Consider the following 27,320-nt stretch of genomic DNA (forward strand, 5'->3'; position numbering starts at 1 on the left):
ATCCTGGACAACCACAGACCCTAGAAGTAAGTATTGATACACACACCTACATGGGATGGGAACCAACCAAGAGTCCTCCTGGACAACCACAGACCCTAGAAGTAAGTATTGATACACACACCTACATGGGATGGGAACCAACCAAGAGTCCTCCTGGACAACCACAGACCCTAGAAGTAAGTATTGATACACACACCTACATGGGATGGGAACCAACCAAGAGTCCTCCTGGACAACCACAGACCCTAGAAGTAAGTATTGATACACACACCTACATGGGATGGGAACCAACCAAGAGTCCTCCTGGACAACCACAGACCCTAGAAGTAAGTATTGATACACACACCTACATGGGATGGGAACCAACCAAGAGTCCTCCTGGACAACCACAGACCCTAGAAGTAAGTATTGATACACAGACCTACATGGGATGGGAACCAACCAAGAGTCCTCCTGGACAACCACAGACCCTAGAAGTAAGTATTGATACACACACCTACATGGGATGGGAACCAACCAAGAGTCCTCCTGGACAACCACAGACCCTAGAAGTAAGTATTGATACACACACCTACATGGGATGGGAACCAACCAAGAGTCCTCCTGGACAACCACAGACCCTAGAAGTAAGTATTGATACACACACCTACATGGGATGGGAACCAACCAAGAGTCCTCCTGGACAACCACAGACCCTAGAAGTAAGTATTGATACACACACTTACATGGGATGGGAACCAACCAAGAGTCCTGAACAACCACAGACCCTAGAAGTAAGTATTGATACACACACCTACATGGGATGGGAACCAACCAAGAGTCCTCCTGGACAACCACAGACCCTAGAAGTAAGTATTGATACACACACCACATGGGATGGCAACCAACCAAGAGTCCTCCTGGACAACCACAGACCCTAGAAGTAAGTATTGATACACACACCTACATGGGATGGGAACCAACCAAGAGTCCTCCTGGACAACCGCATACCCTAGAAGTAAGTATTGATACACACACCTACATGGGATGGGAACCAACCAAGAGTCCTCGATCCTGGACAACCACAGACCCTAGAAGTAAGTATTGATACACACACCTACATGGGATGGGAACCAACCAAGAGTCCTCCTGGACAACCACAGACCCTAGAAGTAAGTATTGATACACACACCTACATGGGATGGGAACCAACCAAGAGTCCTCCTGGACAACCACAGACCCTAGAAGTAAGTATTGATACACACACCTACATGGGATGGGAACCAACCAAGAGTCCTCCTGGACAACCACAGACCCTAGAAGTAAGTATTGATACACAGACCTACATGGGATGGGAACCAACCAAGAGTCCTCCTGGACAACCACAGACCCTAGAAGTAAGTATTGATACACACACCTACATGGGATGGGAACCAACCAAGAGTCCTCCTGGACTAGAAGTAAGTATTGATACACACACCTACATGGGATGGGAACCAACCAAGAGTCCTCCTGGACAACCATATACCCTAGAAGCAAGTATTGATACACACACCTACATGGGATGGGAACCAACCAAGAGTCCTCGATCCTGGACAACCACAGACCCTAGAAGTAAGTATTGATACACACACCTACATGGGATGGGAACCAGCCAAGAGTCCTCCTGGACAACCATAGACCCTAGAAGTAAGTATTGATACCCAGACCTACATGGGATGGGATCCAACCAAGAGTCCTCCTGGACAACCATAGACCCTAGAAGTAAGTATTAATACACACACCTACATGGGATGGGAACCAACCAAGAGTCCTCCTGGACAACCACAGACCCTAGAAGTAAGTATTGATACACAGACCTACATGGGATGGGAACCAACCAAGAGTCCTCCTGGACAACCACAGACCCTAGAAGTAAGTATTGATACACACACCTACATGGGATGGGAACCAACCAAGAGTCCTCCTGGACAACCACAGACCCTAGAAGTAAGTATTGATACACACACCTACATGGGATGGGAACCAACCAAGAGTCCTCCTGGACAACCACAGACCCTAGAAGTAAGTATTGATACACAGACCTACATGGGTTGGGAACCAACCAAGAGTCCTCCTGGACAACCATAGACCCTAGAAGCAAGTATTGATACACACACCTACATGGGATGGGAACCAACCAAGAGTCCTCGATCCTGGACAACCACAGACCCTAGAAGTAAGTATTGATACACATACCTACATGGGATGGGAACCAACCAAGAGTCCTCCTGGACAACCACAGACCCTAGAAGTAAGTATTGATACACATACCAACATGGGATGGGATCCAACCAAGAGTCCTCCTGGACAACCACAGACCCTAGAAGTAAGTATTGATACACAGACCTACATGGGATGGGAACCAACCAAGAGTCCTCCTGGACAACCACAGACCCTAGAAGTAAGTATTGATACACATACCTACATGAGATGGGAACCAATCAAGAATTGATCAAGTGGTGCCAAAATGCCAATTTGACAAAGAAAATCAGCCAAAGAGGTGCATTTTTGAGAACAAGTCCATCATTTGTTATTATGGTACTCAAAACAAAATCTGCCAATACTCTGTAGTCTGTCATTTTGGATTGATAAAAGTTCAGTATTTTGCTATTGTTATACATACCTTTTTGGTCTTGCATCATAAGGTGAACTTGTTCCTAAATCAGCACCCCTTCAACTTATGCACATATAGTCAGGATTTATTTTGTTTCGATGCAGAACTTCTAAAAAAGTTTTTTCTTCTTTCTTTCTTTTTTCAGAAATCAGCACAATATGTGCGTTCGCGTCGGTACTTTGTACTTCAGAGCAGACTGCCTTTTTCCGTTTTTTTTCTCCAAAATATGAACTTTTTGAGTATATTTTAGCACATGTGTACATAAAGTGAACCTTATGGCATTGGGTAGGTGTAGGGTTTGATCTAGGGGAATGCTTAATGTTTGTTCCTTACTCTTTCAGATCTCCGCTGAAGAAACTATGCAAGACTTACTACAAAAGGCTCATAAAGAGGAGGCATTCTCCATCTTATCTGCTCAACGATACTATGAAGAGGCTCTGGAGTTTGCAAAAGACAAGTGTAGCAATGATGACCCTCTCTATTTAAAGGTATGTTTAATTCATATATTATTTTCCAGGGCAATCACTGCTGGCCTTTCAATTGCTCCTCAATAATTGTTGTCTTGTATGATATGTTATATTTTAAATCAATGATTTATGAGAGCAAAGTGTATAAAATAATTGAATACCTGAGTGGAAGAAGGGCCCAACTCCAATTTTTTACAAGCATTTTATAGTCAGCAGACTGTTCTTCCTTGTGTGTGAAAGATGAACCAAAATCTACTCTCTAAATAGTCTTCCACGTACACTTAATCATGGTTTTCATGAAAAGAAAGGCCCAACTCCATGGAGTTGGGCCCTTCTTCCACAAATATGGGGTTAAAGAGGAATTTTGTTCATCCATGAAATCTGCTTTTCACTACAATAAATTTTCTTGCTAACATATTACGTGAGTTCTACTTGTGCAATTAATGGTGATTACCTAATTTCTGTAGCTATTTATAACACAGAACTGGCACTTGCAGTATATTAGTGGAAGAAGGGCCCAACTCCTGCTCATATTAAGACCTGTACCATTGCCATGGAAACATCATATATAATTTCGAATGTATGTTTTATTGTATGTTCATGTATTAAAGGTCCCCTGAAGATGAAAACATTTTGTCTATAAAACTTTTCCAAATATTAAGTTTTTTCTTAATATCTCAAAAACAGTTTTGATGGAGTTGGGCCCTTCTTCCACTCAGGTATTCAATTGCTTGCATGACTATGATCTAATTTGAAGCGAAAATATTAGAGAAGTCATTCTCAACCCTTTTTGGAACGAGAAACAATTTGTCTCAAAATTGTGTTGCATTCAAGAATACTTTTAAGTTAAAACGATCTAGACGACTCTCCGATTGCTGAGCCTGAGGTTGGGTCAGGTTCAGTATTGAGTGTTTTCATGGATCCATCATCCTAATCCCAAAACAAGGTTCTCCTTTCAAACGCATGCACAAAAAGTGCAGTTTTGTTTTTCACGATTTTCTAGTGGTAATTAAACATGCATATATATGCACGCCACACATCGGTGCTAAAACCTCATTTTGAGACGACCGTGCAAGGGGTCAATTGTCTGAGATCAGCTGGTGAGGCATCCCACCATCGGGGAGGGGGGCACCTAACACAAATGATCATACAGGTAATCTCCCCTGGAAAGACCCCTCTTTTTGGACCGCACAGCTCCAAAAGACCCCTGAATTTGACCCCAAAACAGAGCGCTGAAAGACCTTGATTTTGACAAATTGCACATTCCCCATATTTCTGGTTTTTTTCAACGTGATTTTCAACCAGAAAGCCAAAAAAGCCTTTGATTTTGACTGTTCCCAGCTTCTAAAGACCCTCTTTTACTGGTACACTGTCAGCTTTCAAAGACCTACCACCTCAAAATTCCAGGGGAGCATACCCACCAAAAATTGATGATGTGCTACCGCCTCCCCGGGCCCACCACCCATACAGCTTGTTTGACCCTTTACTTAAATAAACATGATTTGTGGGCCAAAGTGAAGATATCTCAATGTCAAAGGATTGTTAATAATTATATTGTGATTATTGTGAGACAAAAACACATGTGGCCTTGACAGACATTTTTTTATTTTGTTTTATTTTAAGTTAGTTATGACGTGAAGGGTACTTGAAATCAAATCATCATATTTTTATTTGTTGCAGGCCATGGTGAATGCTGCAAAATTCTTCTATGATATCCAAGGTCACCCAGGAAAGGTAGAAGAAATCTTTGATGTCAGTACATTAGAAAGTAAGTTTATTCTTTCAATCACTTTAAGGGATGGGGTATGAATGTTTGGACAGTATTTATTGTGGGTCACTAGAGCATATCAGACATATCGAATTGCTTTCTGAATACGAAGAATATCCTTCTGATATCAAGTAATTTTGATTTTTTGAAATTCGCAATGTAATACACATTTTATGGCAAATGATTAAAAATTGATATTTTTGATATTTAACAGTACTTGAAGTAAACTTTATAAATCATCATACTTAAAGTGTATGTAGATGGGATGAAAAGCCGATGATCAATTGAAAATTTGACCTTTCGTATTGAAGATATGGTTTTTTTTTCCAAAACACCAAAAGAAATTAGGTCTTTTTGGGGAAAAAATCCATATCTTCAATATAAGAATATGTCATTAGATTTATAAAATTTACTTCGAGGACTGTTATATATCAAAAATGTGAAAAATATCAAATTTTAATAATTTGTCATAAAATTTGTAATATATCGTGAATTTCAAAAAATGAAAAATATTTGATATCAGAAAGACATTCATCGTATTCAGAATGCAATTCGATATGTCTGATGTGCTCGCATGTCGCACAAAAAATACTGCCGAAACGCTCAAAACGCTCATTCCAGATCCCTTAATCATGTTACGCAATGATTCATCGGAAATTAACAATGATCACCCACAAGTCATATCGTGAGGGAAGCTTAGCTGCCCAAGTGGTATAAAAATATGCAGACCCGTTGGGTGCAGAGTTGTCAATTTCTGATGAACCACTGTGTAATTATAACATGACAAGCAAGCTAAAGATCGTATAATTCACATGATTATTTTATGAGGAATGTTAGTTAGTTATGATAAGGATAATGAACTGAGTGCAATGCATTCGTCAAGATAATCGCACTTGCCATGGAGTTATTGCATTTAGCTTGAGAGCCGATAGGCTAGAAAGCTAAATGCAATAACTCCATGGCAAGTGCAATTATCTTGACGAATGCATTTGCACGAGTACATTATCCGTCATACACTTTGAGTGTAGGCCTATTAAAACAATAGGCAATATTAATTGCTGCATTCATTATATTAGTTTTAATATTAGGAAAATATCTTACATTTTAAAAACACCGTCAGGACATTGACCAGCTACGTAGCATTTAACTGGTAAAGAAAATCAATCCCTGTAATCAATGGTATCGATTATGCCATACGTCATACTTAGGTAACTTATTCACGCATGGTTTAATTGACTTGACTTTATGTTGTGATCATTTAATATCGTGGTTTGAACACAGAGAGCACTGAACCAGTTGGAAACGATCGATTTAGATGTCAGACTAGTACTACGGTGAATATCAACTGGACTTTATAGCTCTATAATTTGAACTACTTATATTAAAACACACGACATTGGGATTTAACAATTTGTTCAGTATTATCATAGGCCTTCAAACACATGTGTTTGAAGGCCTATGGTATTATAAAGCATGATCATGATATTATGCGCTAGTGTGTGTTTCCGGCCCGGCTATGTTATTTTAGATATAGGCCTACATGTATTTCATTTGTAAAATGCTGAATATTTTGCAATGGAGTCATCTTGTATAATTATGATCCACCTGTTTTTGGCCCTTTTAATTAATAGAAGCTCGATTATTCTCATTTGATGTTTGATTTATTTGAGGTCATTAATCATAATTTATGAAAATGATATTTGCAAGGGTGCAACTCTACTAGTCTTATTACAAGACTGCCCTATCCCAACCCTAAACCCTAATCCTAAACTCCGTAAAGCGAGGACTGGACTCAAGTCTAGCGAGTTGCACCTTATTCGTAATTGTACACTATTATAGTAGAACACCGTTTGTAACTATACCATTTTAACACCACAGAATGTATATTCGTACATTTTTTGTTGGTATATATATCGAACAGACAATTATATAGTTATGTGATCTCTGTGTCTAAAGCGCCACCTAACTCTACTTTATGGTTATGTGAAAGTAGTATTTCTAGTATTTGAGCGTGCACGTATTATCTAGAATCTATTGTTTAGCGTGCAGGTTTTAGATAATGCATTGTTTAGCGTGCAGGTTTATATAATTTGGGCTGTGAAGGGTAGTTCGCGAAAATAATGCACGGGAGAAGAATACATAACGATGAATAGAAACGGGCACTAGAAGTGTATTGCCACAAAACATCACAAGAAGATCAATCAGATTAATTTGATATCAGCAATAAAACTACAGAATAAAACGGCAATGTTTAGCTGCTTCCTCCAAAATAATGAATTCAACATATTTAAAAGTGTTTATACACACTCAAGTTCTAGGCATGACATCTTTTTCTTTCCTTTTTTTCAACAGATTATGGTGACATGGAGGACAAACTAGATGATGATTTCCAGGAGGACATGAAAATTTTCTTTAGGAGGTAAATAAATTGTGCCTTCAAGGCTTCTGTGTATGATATGTATTCGAGAAAAATGAGTTGGATTATGTGAAGTTTTGAGATACCGTATTTCGTCAAATAGTCGCCCCCCTCAAATAAATGCCCCCACCACTTTTTTCAACCAAGATGTTTAAAAAATTCCGATATTTTCATGCTATCTTGTGTAGTAAGCTACCAAGTTGCACACATGGTCGATAATAGTGTCACTTTTTGGCGAAAATCTGGATTGGAAACCCGGAAGTGAACCAGAAGTTAGTGTTTCTAGTTCATAGTTCGTCATTTTAGCGTGAGTTTTAAGTTTACCTAATGATTTTAACAGGAATTATCGTTCTAAAATTGACCTTGAATAAACGCCCCCAATTGGGAAATGTATTTGACGAAATACGGTATGTAACCGGAGACTTAAAAATTGTGAACATTTTTCTCAATATTTTGCCTCAAATTGCTGAATTTTCTGATTTTTTTTATGAATGGGGAGAACAGTGGAAAGACGTCATTGGGCAGGAAAAATCTCCTATGTACTTGTGGCATTACAGTAGCAAGATGTGAACGGTTTGGACAGACTTTGATTTGACAAACATAACTTGAATTTGATATGGTGGTTCTATTTATTTTGTTATAGGATCATGAAGGAGCAAAAGTGCCCAAATCTTGCTGATGCTTTGAAATTAACAGCACTTGATCTGAGTGAAGGTAAAGTGTATTTGTTTTTCACATGGACTAAAGAGATACACACAAACAGCCAAAGTCCCAACATCACCCAATAATGAGGGTCGTTTATTCCTTCCATGAAGTACAACAGGCAAAACTGCTATGCATATACCGCATGTTTTTATCGTCTTTCACGTAAACGCAATGACACACAATGTTCTATGGCATATATATGCAAAGGCACGCAATGCTTGCATGATTGTTAAACACGCTTAATCGAATGATCAGCCCTCATGAATATGCGAGAATTCACAGCATACAAAGCACGGGAACTTTGACTGTTGGTGAATAGTCTGTATTAGTCTATGTTTTTTCATAATAATAACAGTGATGATGATAGTGATAATGAAAAACAAGATCGTGTTGCATTGTGGGATATATGAGTTGTACTAAAGTTGCTGCGCCGTCCATTAATTGCAACCGCAATCGTCATAAAACATTACTTATTTTGCAATTTAATAACATTACCTGTAGTGAACTTCCTTCCATTGAGTTGAGACACAGCTTATTTTGCTCTGAGTTTGCTGTCTTGTTTGCAACTGAGTTCTATTTGAATTTGCATTCAGTTTTTGACTACAGCATGTAGTTTTCGTTGTTTGCTTTTATATTTTGTTGTCTGTCCCTGAAGAAGAGCAGTGTATCTGCTTGAAACTTTGGTTGTTTTTTGTCTGTTTGGTTTTGTTTGTCTGCTATGTGCACAGTGATTTTCATCACTTCCAGTGTACTTTTGTACTGTTTTCCTGCCACTTCTGTGGGCTCTGGAATTGGCAATTTTTGACCATCAAACTTTGCCTGTTTTTGTGCCTACATTGGTTGTTTGGTTTATCGTGTCTGTTTTTATGCACAGTGATTTTCATCACTTGTTCTAGTGCATACTGTCTAGTCTGTATGTTACTTGTTTCCCCACATCAAGTTGGTGTACCTTGCTCTTTTTCTTTCCTAACATTAAAATAACTTTGCTGTCAAAATTGGTTTTGTCAAGCAAAATGGAAATAAGTACATTTTAATCAACAAACCTAGTGAATCTATTCTAGCCATAGACTTCAACATAAAAAGTCCAAGTTTTGAGATATTTTCTCAAAATATCAAGAGCTATCTTAAAAACCACTGAACCAATACTTGGCTTGTTTGTACTCATTTTAATGGATTTATCATGCTGATTCCAAATATGGTCATGAAAATTTACAATTATGAATTTGTTTTTATTTAAAAAAAAATTGAAACTTGTCGTCTGCAGTCGATGCCCGCGTGGAGAGAGTTAATTACTAAGTTTATGACTTGTCAAATATAAAGAAAATAATAAAAAAATATGTGCTACTTTTGGTCATAGTTTCAAAAAAATAAACATTGGATTTGTTAAAGCTAGCATTATAGAGTAGATGTTGGTGGCTTTAACTAAATCATTTGAAAATGGCATTTATCGACTTTTGCATCTGAACTCTTCCGAAGTTCCTGCTTGCTCTCATTTATACTAGTATCATCTTCATAAAACCAGTATGATATTTGAAGGGAGAAAAAAACAAAAATAGTAGTATTTTGTTGAAATTCTGTCTGTTAAAAGGCTGTTTTTTTGAACAAATGAATTAAGAATTTGCCATTGCTGACTATTATTTTTCTCTCTTTATATTATGTTGACCTACCCATAACTTTATTATAGAAGATTTCTTTTGAACAAAACCAATCTTTTACTCACTATTGACAGTTTCACTTATCATGGTCGGTAGTAAGGCAGGGATTTTCGGGCTGGCTCGCAGGTACCTGCCCGAGATTACATTACCCTGGCAGGAAATTCCCTGCTCGGGTACCCGAAATTCCAAAAAAAAATAATAATAAATATATAATTTTTTTATGCCTCCACCATGAGGCATAGTGTTTTTGCAATGTCTGTCCTTCTGTCTTTCTATCCATCCGTCTTTCTATTCATCCGTCTATCCATCCTTCCGTGCTTCTGTCCAGATGCTGTATCTCGTGAATGGATGGGCAGATGACTTCAGGTTTTCAGGATAGGTGGGTCATGGTCATTAACTGTGGCTATTTTTTTGGGTGATGTTCAAGGTCATATACTGAGGTCAAAGGTCATTTGAGGTCAATTTGTAAAATACCATTAAGACTTTTGGTTCTCATATGAACAGTTCAAGTCCTATTGCAAACAAACTTGGGTCTTAGCTGTGCTGTGGGAACCCTGATCTATTGGTGGGGTTCAACGTCATATACTGAGGTCGAAGGTCAATTTGTATAATACCATTATTTTTAAATCTGGTTAAAATCTGGTCTCATATGAACAGTTTGAATCCTAATGCAACCAAATTTGGGTCGTACCTGTATTATGTGCACCTTTATGTATTGGTGGTATCGAAGGTCACCTACAGAGGTCAAAGGTTATGTTTATTTGTCATGTAGAGGTGAAGAAGGAAATCAAAATGGAAGTGGATCAGAAACCGGATGTTTCATCTCTGTTACAACCAGGACTGTCTAGTACTCACGAAGGCGATGTTGATATGAAAGTAGGAATCAAAGTTTGGGGAAGCAGTGTGACTATTAAAACTGAACCGACACAGCCCGGCAGTGTAGCAGTAGCAGCAGATATTGTGAAAAAGGAATTGAACCTCCCTGATGACAGTACTGATAAAAAGCGTGACGATGATGACTCAAGCGTCACTGATAGCGCCGATGAAGATCACCACCATCAGGATATGGTGCTTAACGAAGTGACTGGTGATTTGTTTGGAGACAAAGTGTCATCCAATGACGAAAAACGATTCTTTGCTGGTAGCCCAGCTGACCCTAGTGCACGCGCACAAGACTTGTCGGTCGGTGGGTTGTCGTCGTCGCAGCAACTTGCAATAAAGCCGGAATCGAAGGATTTGTGCGCTGGCGGGAAAAGAGATAACTCGTCGGAGTCGAACGGAAGGAACATGACATTTGCAGAGTATTTAGGCAGAGGAGGCACGAGAGGAGTGAACAATATCAGGGACCTGATTGATTCTGCTATTGATAAGCATTTGGGTAAGTTAACACAGGAAGGTCAGAGTTTATGAGGGCAATGTCGGGTCCAGTGGTTACAACGTTCATGCTGGACTTAAGATACATACAGCAGACACTGCACTTTTATGCATCCATTGCGAGGCATACTGTTTTTGCAATGTCTGTTTTTCCATCCCTCCCCCCGGATGCTGTTTCTCATGAATGGACAGGGTTCGGTTTTTGCCGTTGCCAGTGGCAAAAACTGGCCAAAAACCTGTTTTTGCCAGTTTTTGCCTGGTTTAAACTGGCAAAAATGGCAAAAACTGACAAAAACTCACATATAGTCACTCAAGTATTAAAAAGTAACACAGAAAGCTCATAAACAGTAGCACTCAACTTTTAAAGAATCACTTTTTTAGTTTTTGCCATTTTTGCCGGCAGGCAAAAATTGTTTTTGCCAAGCGGTTTCCACCTGCGGCAAAAACCTGTGAACCCTGTGAATGGAGGGGTGGATTGACTTTCAATATAGGTGGGTCATGGTCAGAAACTCTGGCTACTTGTTTTTGGGTGATGTTCAAGGTCATATACTGAGGTCAAAGGTCAATTTGTAAAATACCATTATTTAAGACTTTTGGTTAAAATATGGTCTCATATATGAACAGTTAAAATCCTAATGCAACCAAATTTGGGTCGTACCTGCATTATGGGCACCATGTATTGGTGGTATCCAATGTCACATACAGAGGTCAAAGGTCATTTGAGGTTATGTTTGTTTGTTTGTTTACCACTCATACAGTGTGACATTCTAATCTTTCTGAATTTAAATCGCCCTGTGGTGGAGGCATCCCAATCGACGCCTTGTGTCTATAACCATGACGTTTCTAGGTGTTTTTTTAAAGTTATTTATTTTTCGGGTTTCAGAGTGTCCCTGGATCTAGAGCTAAATGCTAGGATCATTTATGGTTGAGTTATAAAAATAAAAATAATAATATGCAAGGTGATAATTTATGTTCATGTTATACTCTATTAATGATTTCAAACTGCATTGAATTTGTGTCAATTTTTTTTCACGGGTACCCGATTACCTGCCCGAAAAATGTGTCAGGTACCTGGCACAAAATTACCCGAAAATCCTTGGCTTATTAGTTGGTAGGTATCATCAGAATGATGGTTGATTATCCATACTTGCTGATCCTTCTGTCACACTCAGCATTCAGGCCAACTTGCGCTGCCCTTAGGGACTTGGCAGCATATCGACCTGTGGTGCACTTTGCAGTGGTGGTGCTACGGGGTTGGGGGAAAGGGGCATTTGGCCCCAAATATTTTTTTCTTGCCCCCCACTTTTGAGGCAAAACCCCCAAAATCATGTAAATTTCCACTTTTTATTATTATTATTATTATTATTATTATTATTATTATTACTATTATTTATTATTACTATTATTATTATTATTATTATTATTATTATTATTATGCCTCCACCGGAGGTATTATGTTTCCTGGTTGTCCGTCTGTCTGTCTGTCTGTCTGTCTGTCTGTCTGTCTCTCTGTCCGTCCGAGCTTGCGAGTGCAATTTCTCAGAACTGGTAAGACGTACAGTGATGCAAGTTGGTGGAGGGATGGTTATTGGGGGTCTTCAAATTATAGGAGATTTTCGTCGCAAAAATATGGTAATTAAGTACCTAATTTGCATAATTTATGCGTAATATGCGTAATAAGCAAAATACCTTGTGAACAGATTATCTGGAGATCCGTATGGGGTACAGTGACGTAACTTGGTGGGAAGTAGCGTGGCCAGATGTTCTCGACCGGTTTAGATTTTCAGTGCAAAATATGCTAATTAAGTACCTAATTTGCATAATTTATGCGTATTTGATGCGTATCAAGCCAAAAACCTTGTGAACAGATTATCTGGAGATCCGTATGGGTTACAGTGACGTAACTTGGTGGGGAGTAGCAGGGCCAGAGGTTCTTGACCTGATTAGATTTTCAGCACAAAATATGGTAATTAAGTATCTAATTTGCATAATTTATGCGTAACAAGCAAAATACCATTTTCTCGGAGACTAGGGGTCATACGTTCCTCAAACTTGGTGGGTGGGTGCATCTTGACCCTAGACAGAACAAGTTTGTATTGGTCAGTGGGTCAAGGTCACCCGAGGTCATGCAGGGGTCATCTGAGGTCAAATTAGCAAAAACTGCCGTATGGACATGAAACTGGGTGAGTACAGTCAACATTTAGAGCCAAAATTTTGGAAGGTCATTTTGGGGTTATCTGAGGTCAAGTTACTAAAAACTGTCGTATGGGCATGAAACTTGGTGGGTACAGTCAACATTTAGAGTCAAAATTTTTGGAAGATCATTCCAGGGTCATCCAAGGTCACCCAGAGGTCATCACTGGTTAAAATGATATGCCTCAAGGTGGAGGCATTGTGGCCGACGCTTTGCGTCGAGAACCGCGCAAGTCGAGAACCGCTCTAGTTATTATTATTATTATTACTACTACTACTACTACTTAGTGTTATTATTATTTAATCAGTGTGTCTGTCAACAATTATGTAAGGCTTTGGTTAAAATTTGGTTTTGTATCGGCAGTTCAATTGCAACCAAACTCAAGTCATAGCTGCATTATGAATACCTTCATATATTGGTGGTATCCAAGGTCACATACGGAGGTCAAAGGTCATTGAAGTCAACTTGTAAATAGGCTTTAAAGTCAAATTCTGGTCTCACATGAGCAGTTCATGATCAGTTCCAATTGCCACCAAATTTGGGGACTTTCATGTAATGGTGGTGTTCAAGGTCACACACTGAGGTTGTCAAAAAGGTTGAAATTGAAAGAAAAAAGTCTCCTTTAAGTATTTACTATGTGTGGTGTTCACTACCCATATCTTTGGATTACCTATTTTTTAACCCCATGAGAACTACCTGCCGATTGGCCAAAAAGAAGTTCTCATTATCAATTGGCCCAATCAGCAACATTGTTAGAATAATTTCACCACGCAAAAAAATTGGGGTGAATTATTTGCAAAGCCCATTCTGATTGGTGATTAAAGTGATGATATCATGTAATTGACCAATCAGAGGCAATGTTAGATCGGCAGGTAGTGCTCAGGGGGTTAAAATTCAGTCACCATTACTCTTCACCTAGATTTGGAATCTGGAATACCAACTGAAATACCACCATTACCGCCACCACTTCAGAAAGATAGCTTGAGTGATCTGTTTGAAGCAGTTCAAACGGTAGCACCACACTTATTTAGGGAGCGAGGTATCTCATGTGAGTATCTTAGTCATATTCAAAAGGTAGGGTCTTTTTATCTTTTCAATTTCTGTAAGTGTATTCTTCAGAAATCAAAACGGTGGATGGATTTTACGAGTGCTGTCAATCATATTCATATTTGTCAATAAAGGCTGGATAAGACAAGTTATTTGGAACACCGGTGTTTAAAGTGGTCAAGCACTCCTCTCGCTCTCTCTCATGGTAATAATTATGTTTAAATAGGCAGGATAGCAGGTCCAAACTCAAATTTAAAACTTTGATGTTACACTGGTCCACATTAACTCAACACTTTAAAAAGAACTTAAGATTTACACAATCACCATACTTGTGATGATAGATGATGTTGCGGGCCTGCAGTGTATCAGTGGCATAGCCAGGGGATGCCCCCCAGAAATCATGGACATTATTTTCACCCTCTCCTTTATTATTTTATTTCTGGTTGTTTTTCATTTTGTTAGCAGGTTGTTGTGGAATACAATCGGCACCACTTCTTTGTGATAAAGATGAGGTTTACAAAAACGGTGCCTGGGACGGCTGGGGTAATCTTATACAAGAGTGCAAAAAGATTGTAGAACAAGGTATGCTACTTTGTCGCACAGTAATGATTTGGTCTCATTTAAAAGCTTGTTCCTTCAAAACATTACTGCAGAAATATTCGATTTTTGTCGCACTGTATATGGGTAGGACACCTTGAATTCACATGTACTACAAGAAGTGAACACAGAATCATCATGGAATTTGCTCCCGACAGAGCTGAAAACTCAGATGAAATTTAACAATTTACAGTTGCTTGATATTCAACAGCAACAAAATGGTCCTTCTAGTTCAAGGATGGAATAAGCATTCTTGAAGATCATCCAAGGACCAAAAACTTGCTGACGTCTTCACTAATGATATACGTATGGGTACAGTGGCATTGATAATGAAGAATCAATCAGGAAAAATATAACAACTCTGATGACACGGTAGAAAAGGTTCTTTTTCAGCTCCAATAATGCTGGTACTTACTCAGAAATATTTCAATTCCTATCAGAAATCTTGATCACTCTGTTGTGGTGTTTCTAGATGTTTGATGAAACGGCAACACTGTTTGGTCTTGATGACGTAACCAAACTTCCTGGTTGCTGTTTTTTGATGAGTTGATCGTAGATCTTATCGAGTTTGTAAGCCCCCTCGCCTTTGTTCATGGTGTTCTGCCTCTACTTCTTATCCAGATTGCCTCCTTCAGCCAGCGTGTTGTTTTGTCTGTTTCTTGGTCAATGATCTGTGCCTCCTCCCACCCAATTACGTGATTTTCGGCTGCTACATGTTCTACTATTGCTGATTCGTGGATTTCTGATGTTGAGACTTTTCTTTGAGCCCGGGTTAAGCTTTTTGCACTTATTTTCCGACAGAGCTGAAAACTCAGATGAAATTTAACAATTTACAGTTGCTTGATATTCAACAGCAACAAAATGGTCCTTCTAGTTCAAGGATGGAATAAGCATTCTTGAAGATCATCCAAGGACCAAAAAACTTGCTGACGTCTTCACTAATGATATACGTGCGGGTACAGTGGCATTGATAATGAAGAATCAATCAGGAAAAATATAACAACTCTGATGACACGGTAGAAAAGGTTCTTTTTCAGCTCCAATAATGCTGGTACTTACTCAGAAATATTTCAATTCCTATCAGGAATCTTGATCACTCTGTTGTGGTGTTTCTAGATGTTTGATGAAACGGCAACACTGTTTGGTCTTGATGACGTAACCAAACTTCCTGGTTGCTGTTTTTTGATGAGTTGATCGTAGATCTTATCGAGTTTGTAAGCCCCCTCGTCTTTGTTCATGGTGTTCTGCCCTCTACTTCTTATCCAGATTGCCTCCTTCAGCCAGCGTGTTGTTTTGTCTGTTTCTTGGTCAATGATCTGTGCCTCCTCCCACCCAATTACGTGATTTTCGGCTGCTACATGTTCTACTATTGCTGATTCGTGGATTTCTGATGTTGAGACTTTTCTTTGAGCCCGGGTTAAGCTTTTTGCACTTATTTTCTCAGTTTCTGATTTGTGTTCTGAAAGCCTTTTGCCGAACAAACGACCTGTTTCACCAATGTATGTTTTGGGACAGTTTTGGCATGGGATCTCATAAATTGCCTCGGCAGTCTGCAAAGGGTCACGTTTGTCCTTGGGGTGCACAAGCAAATTTCGTAAAGTGCGGTGAGGTTTGAAACAAAGGAAAAACTGTGTTTCTTGAAAACACTGGACACGTGCTCTGACAGTCCCTCTACATAGGGAATGACAACAAAACCTTTGTTCTTTTCTTTGCTGTCATTTGATGGCTTTTTCTTTGGTTTTGGATTCTCTTTCTCTTCCTTCACCTTGTTGATGGTCCATTCCGGATAACCACACTGTTTGAGAGCTTGTTTGATGTGCAACTCGTCTTTGTGCTGATCTTCTGGCTCAGTGACTATGCTATCCTTCCTGTCGAGCAAGGTTCTTACTACTCCTAACTTCTGATGAAGAGGGTGGTGGGATTGGAACTGTAAGTATTGGTCTGTGTGGGTTGGTTTCCTGTATATGCAAAGTTTGGTCGTGCCATCTGGTTTCTTGATGATGAGAGTGTCTAAGAATGGTATGCTGCCTTCTGATTCCTCCTCGTACGTGAACTTAATACTACCCGTCGGATCTACTTGGTTGAGGTGTTCAGTTAAGTTTTCCACTTCTCCACGCTTAATGATCTCTAGCACGTTGTCAACATATCTTTCCCAGAGGGTAGGCTTACAGGTGAGCGGGGCTGTTGCAATAGTTTCCTCTTCCAGCCATTCCATAGAAAGGTCCACTGCAATGGGGCTTAGAGGGCTGCCCATAGCCATGCCTTTCTTCTGTTGGTATATGTTGCCTTTCGAAGTGAAGTACATTGTGGTTAATATAAACTTGACTAATTCCATGAGATTGTCAACATTAAGAAGCGTCTGTTTTTTGAGATCATGATCGTTCTCCAATTTCCGATGAATGATGTCTAAGGTGATCTCGATAGGAGTGTTGGTGAAAAGAGACACCGCATCATGTGAAATGAGGCATTCGTCTTCCTTGATGGTTGCCTCCTCTAAGTCGTCAGCTAGCTGCTTTGAATTAAGCATGTGGTGACAAGAAGTGCCTACTACAGGACTTATGATATCCGCTAATGAACGGGATACAAATATCCTATCGAGCCAGTATAATCAATTATGGGACGAAGAGGGTATCTTTCTTGTGGATCTTAAGGCTGCCATAAATCCGAGGGACTCTGATGACAGTGTTTTCAGCATAAATCCATTAACATTTTGGGTATTCCAGGGTGTTTTCTAGATGGAGGTCCCAGAATCTTCATGCAAAAAAATTATTCCAGTTGGCATAATCAGGTCCACACCTATACACTTAGAATGAGGGCCAAGGCAAGTTTAATCTATATTTGGCTAAAAAGTAATAAGACATACTACATTAATCAGTGTAATTATGCATCCAGTGGGAGTACCTGGATCTCCTACCCTTTAGGAGATCAGCACTTGGTCACTATAGATCAAGGTCTTTATCGCTGTTTTCTGAGATTAGGGAGAGTCTTGATGACAAATCATTTGCCAAATGAAAGTACAATCATAGGCATATATCATACAATTTTGATAGCAAAATTGAGGCAAACCATTCAGTGAAGAAAGTTGGGACTGTTCTCGGATTGTATCCTGTACACTATTCTCAGTTTGTCAAGCTACCATTACGACAGAGGGGTCAGATAACTAAAAGCAATCATATTGTGGTCCAGACATGGCCTCCAATTAGCGAAACCCATTTTAGGATTTTAAGTCCTACCTTCATAAGATCAGGTTTGTTGGTAATCAATGCTGCAATGTAATGGTGGTGTTCAAGGTCACACACTGAGGTTGTCAAAAGGTTGAAATTGAAAGAAAAAAGTCTCGTATAAGTATTTACTATGTGTGGTGTTCACTACCCATATCTTTGGATGACCTATTTTTTAACTCCATGAGAACTACCTGCTGATTGGCCAAAAAGAAGTTCTCATTATCAATTGGACCAATCAGCAACATTGTTAGAATAATTTCATTACGCAAAAACATTAGGATGAATTATTTGCAAAGTTCCATTCTGATTGGTGATTAAAGTGAAAATGTCATGTAATTGACCAATCAGAGGCAATGTTAGATCGGCAGGTAGTGCTCAGGGAGTTAAAATTCAGTCACCATTACTCTTCATCTAGGTTTGACATCTGGAATACCAACTGAAATACCACCACCACCATCACCACCACCACCAGTTATGTCACATCTGCCACAGGAGTCACAACTTTCAATGCAGAGAGATGGCAGGAGTGATCTTCTCAGAGCAATTCAAAAAGGTCATAAACTAACCAGAATAGAAGTAGCACCACAATTTTCAAAGAAGAGAAATATCAACATGAGTGAGTATCTTGGGCACCAGAACCAAATTTGTTTGATCTTTGGATCTGCCGTCGGCGGTTTCGATGCTTATTATTAATGAAATATCAAGTTATTAATCTGAATTAATGATAAATTTATATTTAGAGAATAAAGGTATTGGTTTTGGCCACTGGAGTGCATCTATCGTCTCATATAACACGGGCGACATCATTATTTTAAGTAAAACAACAAGGCGAAGCCGAGTTGTTTTACGCCAAAAATAATGATGTCGCATGTTGTTAGTCCTGTTGTTGCTATGCGCCTCCAATTGGTTAAAATCGAGAGTACGGGTATCACATCGATGCACATGCGCTGACCATTGTGATATCGTGTCATATCACACGGGTGAGAGCCAATAAGATTGCAGGAACATTCTCAAGTGTTTAAGAATGGTCAATATCAATACAGGCAAATATTCATATGTTATCACAATTAACAGTAGTTAATTGATTTCATAATAAGGATCGACCAAGTATCGATGGTTGATTGAAAGATCAAACTAATTTGTTTCTATTGTCTTAGTCAAATTAAAAAAGGTAGGGTCTTTTTATTTTTTTCAGTTTCGGTAAGTGTGTTGTTCAGGGACGAAAACGCAACTATGTGAGTTGATCTGTAACTTGACTTCATTGTTAGGTTTGGTGTATCAACATGATGAATGCATCTTATTTCGGTAGAAGTGGATGGTTTTACAAGGGCTGTCAATCATACTCATATTATTCAAAAAAAGCTGGATAAGACAAGTGCCCCTCTAGCTTGTGTCTCTCATGATAATAAATGATAGGAATTTTTGTTTTTACTATCCTCTACCGTGTGATAGACGACAGGCAGGTCCAATATTTTGAGTAGATCCACCGGCGCACTCAGATTTAAAACTTTGGTGTTATACTGGTCCACATTAATGCGACACTTCAAAAAGGAATTCAGATTTGCAAAATCACCATGCTTATAATGCCATGGATGATGTTGCGGGCCCGTTATATGTGACGTGTCATGTCAAAAGCAGACACTTTTGGGCAGGATCGTAAATGGAGAAATAGCCAAAAATCTACTGGGGGGGGGGGGTGAATTTTTTACCATTTGGGTTTGTTGCGAATTTGTGATATTATTGATGTTAAAAATATTGTCTGATAGTTTCAGACCAGAAAATAACTGACATCTTGTATTTTTGAGACACGTTTCAAGGTAAATCCTACTCTCAACATTGTCAATAATATTTTTAAAGGCCAATATCTCAATTTCCAATTTTATAATACCATAACTTACGATCTCAATATCTTCGCTTAGGAATGTCCTATTTCATTGGGGAAAACAGCGTTGTGGAGCAAAATATCTCTATATTTAAGATATGTAAAAACCTCAAAATTGATAACCTGCCCAAAAGTGTCTGCTTTGACATGACACGTCACATATATTTGATTTGATTTTATATCTGGTTATTTTTCATTTTGTTCGCAGCTTGTGGCTTAAAAGCAGTGGATAAGAGCTCCATCGTAGAAAATTTGCTTTCCAGAAGGTCAACACTTGATGACGATGAGTTTGACGAAGACGGTGACTCGGACAGTGACTGGGGTAATTATGTAGATTAGGCTATGTCGGTTGAAATATGTTTACCCTCTATGGAAGATATGATCGTAATCTCTCACACAGGGAGCACAGGGAGTGAGAATTTCAAATGGGACTACCTGAATGGGGGACACCATTGGAAATCTACACCCCATGTGTAGGAAATTAAGATAATTTCTTCCATAGCAGCTAGGTATATGGATTTCAACTGGAATAACCTACTTTTTTGTAGTCTACCAACTGCGCATGTTATTCGTGTTATGCTTGTTATGACTGAAAAAGTTTGTTTGTTGGTATGGTGTCAGACTCGTAAAAATATTTGCAATAAACAATGTCCAATGGTTGGGGGTGAACAAAGTGTGTGTTTGTATATATGTATGTGTGCTCCATTTGTTTCAATACCTGGAGATTTGTATGTACAGTGATGTAACTTGGTAGGGGTAGTTTGGCAAGAGGTTCTCAACATGAGAGCAAGTACCATAGTTGATTTGCATAATTTATGTGTACGGTCAGGGTTTTTTCCCATTATCTGGAGATCCGTATGGGGTACAGTGATGTTACTTGGTAGGAGCAAATTGGCCAGAAGATCTCAACCTGATTAGATTTTCAGTGCAAAATATGCTAATTAAGAGCTGATTTGCATAATTTATACATATGGTTTGGTTTATCCTTTTTCCCAATATTTGGAGATCCATATGGCCAGAGTTCTCAAAGTTGACGTCAAAACATGCTAAATTAAGTAGCTGATTTGGCTTTTTTTTAAAATAAGAACTGTGTGCGAAAGCTGGTTCAAGCCCCAGGGTCTTTCATTGTGGTGATGGAATCAACGTGAAACAAATATAACAGCCAAAATAAAGAATGTGAAAGCTGGTGACACTATACATTGGTTACCTCAATTTCGGTAGTGAAGAAAGTGCGTATTTTGCTGTTGGTCACAGTATCAAAAGTTGTGTTCATAAAGTTAATCATGCAGAACATACACGAATGCGTACTATGGCGGTTTGTCGGCACGCTTGCAGTGCAACTATGAAAGAGCATTGACATCACTACTGAACTTAAGCTGAACCAAAGAATAGTGATCTGTGTATCTCTGTTTGCAATTGGGATTAGGCCCGAAAAAAAAATTTTTTTTTGGCGTAACATAAAAAAATTAGGGAAGGTAGGTAGGGATTTTTTTTTAACTTTTAAAGCTGTAAATTGCATGTGAAAAAGGCCTTGAAAAAAAATCAGGGTCAAGCCTACATGTACATGTAGGGTAGGTCGGGTTACGCCAATCAAACAATTTTTTTAGGCCCTAGCTGCCAAGATTCCCAAAGTATTAAAATTATATCTCTGTCTCTGCCTGCCGCCTCTCTCTCGTCCGCTCTCTCTCTCTGCATCTCTGCCCCCTCTCTGTCACACTCTATTTCTCTCTCTCTTTGTCTTCCATAGGTTCTTCAGATGATGATGGATACCTAGCACCAGAGGAACAGATGTATGGTAAGTTAACCGTCTTCACACGGGTGTCGACTGCAGACGACAAGTTTCAAATTTTGTAAATTTTCATGACCATATGTGATGCGACCAAGCAAAATCAGTCTGAAGTAGGCCCATGTTCATTTTGGGATTGTTACATTTTCATTTTCAAGGTATTCAAAGCTCCACATTGGTGAAAACCCCATGTCAATACGATCTTTGGTTACAAAGTTACAACAGTTTGAACACTGGTACATTAAAAAGAAAGAAACAAAGAAAATGTTAAGAGTACTTTAATTGAGCCCTTTTTAGCACACCTAAAATACATGTTATAGTCAACTTAGCAACGATACCTTGGTTTAAGATATGGCTACAAAATTTGGAATAACAAAAGGCTAAATCTGAGCTTCTTTTGGAATAATTTCACAAGTTTTGACAATTATCAAAGTTGAATGGGGGTCACTTATTTAACATTTTCCCTTCGGAATTTCATAAAAAAATATTTTCATGTGAAAGAAGAATGTTTTTCCCTTCCATTCTTGCAAAAAGTCAATTTTGATTTTTCCACCCTACACATGTATATTATTTGGCCCATATCTCAAAACTAGGATTGTTGAGCAAGTTCTGACTGATTTTGCTTGATCACATCACATATTTGGAATCAGCATGAAACATGCATTAAAATGAGTACAAACAAGTATTGGTTTAGTTGTCCTTAAGATAGCTCTTGCACCATTCATACCTGATTGCTCAGTATCGACTCATAACGATTATAGTACAAAGGGAACTGGGTTCATGGATTCTTCTATTAATAGCTCGATGGCCTAATTATCATTTTAATTCAACCACCATGCATTTTTCTGTCGTCATCTAGAATTGGCATCCTCTGGAACACTGCTTGAAATACCGCCTGAATTACCGCCACCACCGCCTCCACCACCTCCCCCTCCTGCAATGGCACAGCTGGAAACTGTTGAGCTAGCAACTGCTGCTGATGATATATCAGCGCTAATTATTGACCTTGGGTTTGATACGACCAAGGCAGGGTTTGCTGGTGACGATGCACCCAGGACCGTCTTCCCAAGTATAGTAGGCCGGCCAAGACACCAGGTAAGGGAACACACCAAAAGATCGATGGCGTCCTATAAAGCGAAACTAGTTTCGTTTAGGGGAGGGGTAAAAATACTCGATTACGTTTGTAAAAAAAACATTGGTCTGAAGAATGTGTCATATTTATTATTATGTCAAAATTTTCAACATTTCATTATTACGTTTCTGGCAGGGAGGGAGCGGGTCTGCTGAGAAATTAAACTAGTTACGTTTATAGGACATCATCGATCTTTGGGTTTGTTCCCTAAGAGTGCTAAGACCACAGACTTCTACAGACCATGTATCAACAGTCAAAGTCCCTGTGCATTGTATGCTGTGAATTCTCGCATATTAATGAGGGCCGATTGTTCGATTGTGCCGTGTCTAACAATCACGCCAGTGTTGCGTGCCTATGCGATAGAAGAGCTTTGCGTGTCTTCGCGATACGTGATAGACAGTGAAAATACGCGGCAAATTCAAGTTCAAAATTGAAAATACGCGGTAAATGCATAGCAGTTTCGCCTGTCGCATTTCATGTAACAATCGGCCCTCATTAAAATAAATTTTAAAAATTATCTGGTGATGCTGAGACTTTGACTGCTTGTCTGCAGTCTGTTATCTGCTTTGGCCATGGCTAAGACAAGCTTTGTTTAAATTTAACTTGAAGCCATAATGTACGATTTCTGTCAAATTTAATTTTTGTTGTTCTTTACCCAAAATGCTGAAGTAATATATTAGTAATAATTGTTAGGAAGAGTTTCTGTCCATTTAAAGCTGAAATTACAAAGTAAATTGAAAGAAACCTCACAAGCTATTTTAGCCATTTAATGGGGTTCTGTGGTGGCCTTAATGTGTAATATGGCTATTTGTGACACAATCAAGGGAAATAAGTCAGTATGTCGCTAATATTGATTTTGAGATATTGGCAAAGAAAGTGTTAAAATTCTTTTGTTTTATATTGTTTTCAGCGATTGATAAATTGAGTTTGCAAAGAAAAGTCGTATCAACATGGGATTTTCAGTTTCTGAAAGCACTAAATGTCTTCTTTAGAAACATATGTAAACCTTATTTTTGACCATGGTCAACATGTGACTCATTCCCCTTGATCATGTCACGTACATATGTTGAAATATGTTGAAAACTTTAAACCCCTCCAGTGTCTTGCACACAATCATCAACCAGTAGCCACAGGGGTTTATCTGGCCTGGTCAGCAATTTCATGCGCACGTAGGATTTAGGGTGATCGCATCATGGCATCACATGGTTATCTTCATGGTATTTTGTGGTGTTTACAGGTTTAGGGTTAATATAGGCCTCAATCTAGGAAAATACCTGTTAGTTAGCCCTAGCACTGAAAACTGCTTTTGCTATTGGAAGTTAAAAAAGAAAAAAAAAAAAAAAGGAGAGAAGATAAACAAAGAAGTCACCTGGTACCCCTGGGATTTGAACGGTAGACCCCTCCAGTGCCAGACACACAATCAACGACCTGGAGCCACGGGGTTTCGCTGGCCAGTGATTCCATGCACATATAGAACTGAGGGTGATTGCTTCACCCTTCATGCGCAGTGGTTATCTTTGTGGTATTTTGTGGTGTTTACAGGTGTTAGGGTTAACAGACTGACACAACAGTCAGGGCATGTACTTTTGGTGAATTTTTTACTGTGTTAAACAACCAGGGACCAAAATAACCCAAGGCACCGAGGCAATCTACAGACCTGCCAATTGTCCCTCATTTTGAGGGACTGTCCCTCATTTGGGGTTTACCAAAGTGAAAAAGAGGTGCTTTCTGAAAATTTCAGTGATGGCAAATTTATATTTAAGAACAGCAGAAAATGATGCAAGTGTCACTTGAACATGTTGCTATAGCTTTCTCTTTAGTGTATTGTGATAAATTCAGACCTGCAAAAACTTCTTTTAATCCTGAAAGTATTGCACACCTCAAGTCATTGAATTTGTCGGTACCAGGTTTGTTTACATGTACAAGGTTTTGGTCTCAATGTCCCTCTTTCTGACTTCGGTAGGTTGGCAGGTCTGAATCAACTGCCCCATGCCTTTGCCTTGTTATCCCTTCAAACTGTAACTTTAGTTGAACACATTTAATTAACCCCCTGAGCACTACCTGCCAATCTAACATTGCCTCTGATTGGTCAATTACATGATATCTTCACTTTAATTACCAATCAGAATGGAGCTTTGCAAATAATTCACCCCAATTTTTTGGGTGGTGAAATTATTCTAACAATGTTGCTGATTGGTCCAATTGATAATGAAAACTTCTTTTTTGACCAATAGGCAGGTAGTTCATAGGATTAAAAACTTTGGACATTTGTATTCGTAAGGATGTGGTTGTCTGGGTGGCTCTACAGTGCAACAGAGCATAAATGCCCAAAACTGAATTTTGGACAGATTGACACATAATTTAAAGTGAAATATGTCACTTACAACATTTTTTTATCAAACTCTGATCTTTAACAAGGTTGCAAAATATGACATGTTTTCGTTTATTTTCATATAATTAGCATAATAAAAAGAAATGTATGAAAAAAATGAATTTATTTTTTTTCGTCAAAAGTAAATATGTTATAAAAAATAAAACTTACAAGAAAGATTGACTTGTCAAATCCTACAATTCTGTCAGAGAAAATTTGCATATTTGTATTTATTTTTTTAATTAATGGACATAATATTGATTAATTAATTTGCGATAATAAATATTTTTTATGATTTACCATAATTCCAAACATGTCAAGCAATATGTCAAATTAAAGCTAATGAAATGCTTCATAGATTTGTCAGAGCACATTTTGCAAAATGCATTTAGTATTTTAGTTATAAAATTCCAAACATTCTATTCCAATTTTTTTGCTATACACGCACAGGAGCTGTTCTTTTAAAATCCGCGCCTAATCAATAATGAGTCTTTCATTCTATTGTCAAAGTACTGTGTTCCCTGTAGCATTATGGAGTGACCATGTCCTTGAGTGTGATGGTTTTGTAGCAGATGACAGTGCTCATTCAAGCCTATCAAGGTCAGTTAGTAGCAACTTGCTGAATGGCTAGGCATTACCAGCTATCAAAGAGATGCTTTATGCAGCTGCCAATCACAGTAGAGGTTTGATAACATTTTGTTAAAAACCCAAAAGTGATATAAGGACAAAACTGTGCATGTTGGTACTTGATTGTTAGGATTCTTATATGTTGAAAATCCCTTGTAGTAATATTTTTTTATGTGTAGTGTATATTGTTCATGAATTGTATCGCTTTTAAATTTTGGGCATTAATGCTCTGTTGCACTGTAGCATGATTGAGCCAAATTGCCTTGAAAATTGGCTATTCCATTTAAAATCCACACTACTCCTGTGGACGATTTAGCTAATATCTTCCACGGAGGGAGTATGAGTTTCAAATAGAATAGACAATTGGGTAGCTTCCATTTGAAATACTCACCCCAGTTGTCGATAATAAAGGTAAAACCATAATACAGGGGAGTATGAGTTTCAAAATGATTAATCCTGACCAATTACATTTGAAAAACATACTCCCCCTGTGGTAAATATTTCCAAAACTTCCACAGGGGTAGTGTGGATTTCAACTGGAATAGCCCAATGGATGTCCTCACAAAACTAACCTTTTGACCCTGAAAGACTGTGCCTAAACCAGCCCATAGCCATTAGCTACTGCTGACATTTTGCAACATGAAGTGTTTGATATTTTAGTTAATTCTCCCTTCTTGTGAAACCATCTTTTTCTTTTTACATTTTATAATTACTGCAGGGAGTAATGGTCGGCATGGGACAGAAAGATTGCTACGTTGGTCATGAGGCCAAGAGTAAAAGAGGGATCCTAACCCTGAAAGGCCCCATTGAACACGAACGCAAAGTCCCATCCCCACCACCCACATCTCAAGGAGCTGGCCTCCCACCATCACAAGCTGTTCTCCTACCTGCACAACAAGGTGGTGCACCACCACCACCGCCACCTCCAGGACTTGGCCTCCCACCCCCACCACCTATGCAACTTGCTGATGCACCTCCACCTCCAGGACTCGGTCTACCACCCCACCACCTATGCGACTTGCTGATGCACCTTCACCTTCAGGATTTTACCTCCTATCCCGCCACTAGGAATTGACAGTGCACCTCCACCACTCCCACCACCAGGAATTACCTCCTTTTGTACTGGCCTTCCAAGACAGAGCACACTCATCTACAGGAGCTGGCAGTGCACCTCCACCACCTGCACTGCAACGATTTGGACTTTCCTCTAATCTTGAAGGTGGTGGGGGTGGGGGTGGTCCACCATCACCATCAAACGCTAGAAGTGATTTTTTGAGCAGGCTTACAAGAAAAACACCAATTGGGGCCAGAAGGCCTGCAAAAAAACTCTCGGAACATGCCTCTCAACCTGATGCTGATGGCTTTAGTTTTGGAGGAAGATCTTTGCCAGTTTCAAAACCAGCTGGTTTCAGCGGATTTGGTTCTCGACAACTTAGTACC

The 27,320-nt window shown here is 39.0% G+C and overlaps 2 protein-coding genes across 2 annotated transcripts in view; both read left to right on the plus strand.

Moving 5' to 3' along the window:
• LOC140140532 (uncharacterized) overlaps positions 1–27,072 on the plus strand; it is a 105,861-nt gene extending 78,789 nt beyond the window's left edge. The window contains exons 25-39 of the mRNA XM_072162291.1: positions 18–848; positions 1,068–1,593; positions 1,742–2,043; positions 2,189–2,422; positions 2,977–3,123; positions 4,783–4,870; positions 7,223–7,289; positions 7,930–8,000; positions 14,134–14,262; positions 14,724–14,843; positions 18,498–18,698; positions 20,173–20,286; positions 21,712–21,759; positions 22,610–22,845; positions 26,599–27,072. Coding sequence (XP_072018392.1) covers positions 18–848; positions 1,068–1,593; positions 1,742–2,043; positions 2,189–2,422; positions 2,977–3,123; positions 4,783–4,870; positions 7,223–7,289; positions 7,930–8,000; positions 14,134–14,262; positions 14,724–14,843; positions 18,498–18,698; positions 20,173–20,286; positions 21,712–21,759; positions 22,610–22,845; positions 26,599–26,955 — 3,471 coding nt within the window. The 3' untranslated portion in view covers positions 26,956–27,072. The remainder of the gene's footprint in view (positions 1–17; positions 849–1,067; positions 1,594–1,741; positions 2,044–2,188; positions 2,423–2,976; positions 3,124–4,782; positions 4,871–7,222; positions 7,290–7,929; positions 8,001–14,133; positions 14,263–14,723; positions 14,844–18,497; positions 18,699–20,172; positions 20,287–21,711; positions 21,760–22,609; positions 22,846–26,598) is intronic.
• Positions 27,073–27,216: 144 nt separating this feature from the next.
• The window catches only part of LOC140140533 (uncharacterized), a 53,720-nt gene continuing 53,616 nt past the window's right edge, over positions 27,217–27,320 (plus strand). The window contains exon 1 of the mRNA XM_072162292.1: positions 27,217–27,315. Within this exon, the coding sequence (XP_072018393.1) occupies positions 27,217–27,315 (99 nt within the window). The remainder of the gene's footprint in view (positions 27,316–27,320) is intronic.

This window comes from Amphiura filiformis, chromosome 19 (genome assembly GCF_039555335.1).
Source record: "Amphiura filiformis chromosome 19, Afil_fr2py, whole genome shotgun sequence".
NCBI classification, from domain to species: domain Eukaryota; kingdom Metazoa; phylum Echinodermata; class Ophiuroidea; order Amphilepidida; family Amphiuridae; genus Amphiura; species Amphiura filiformis.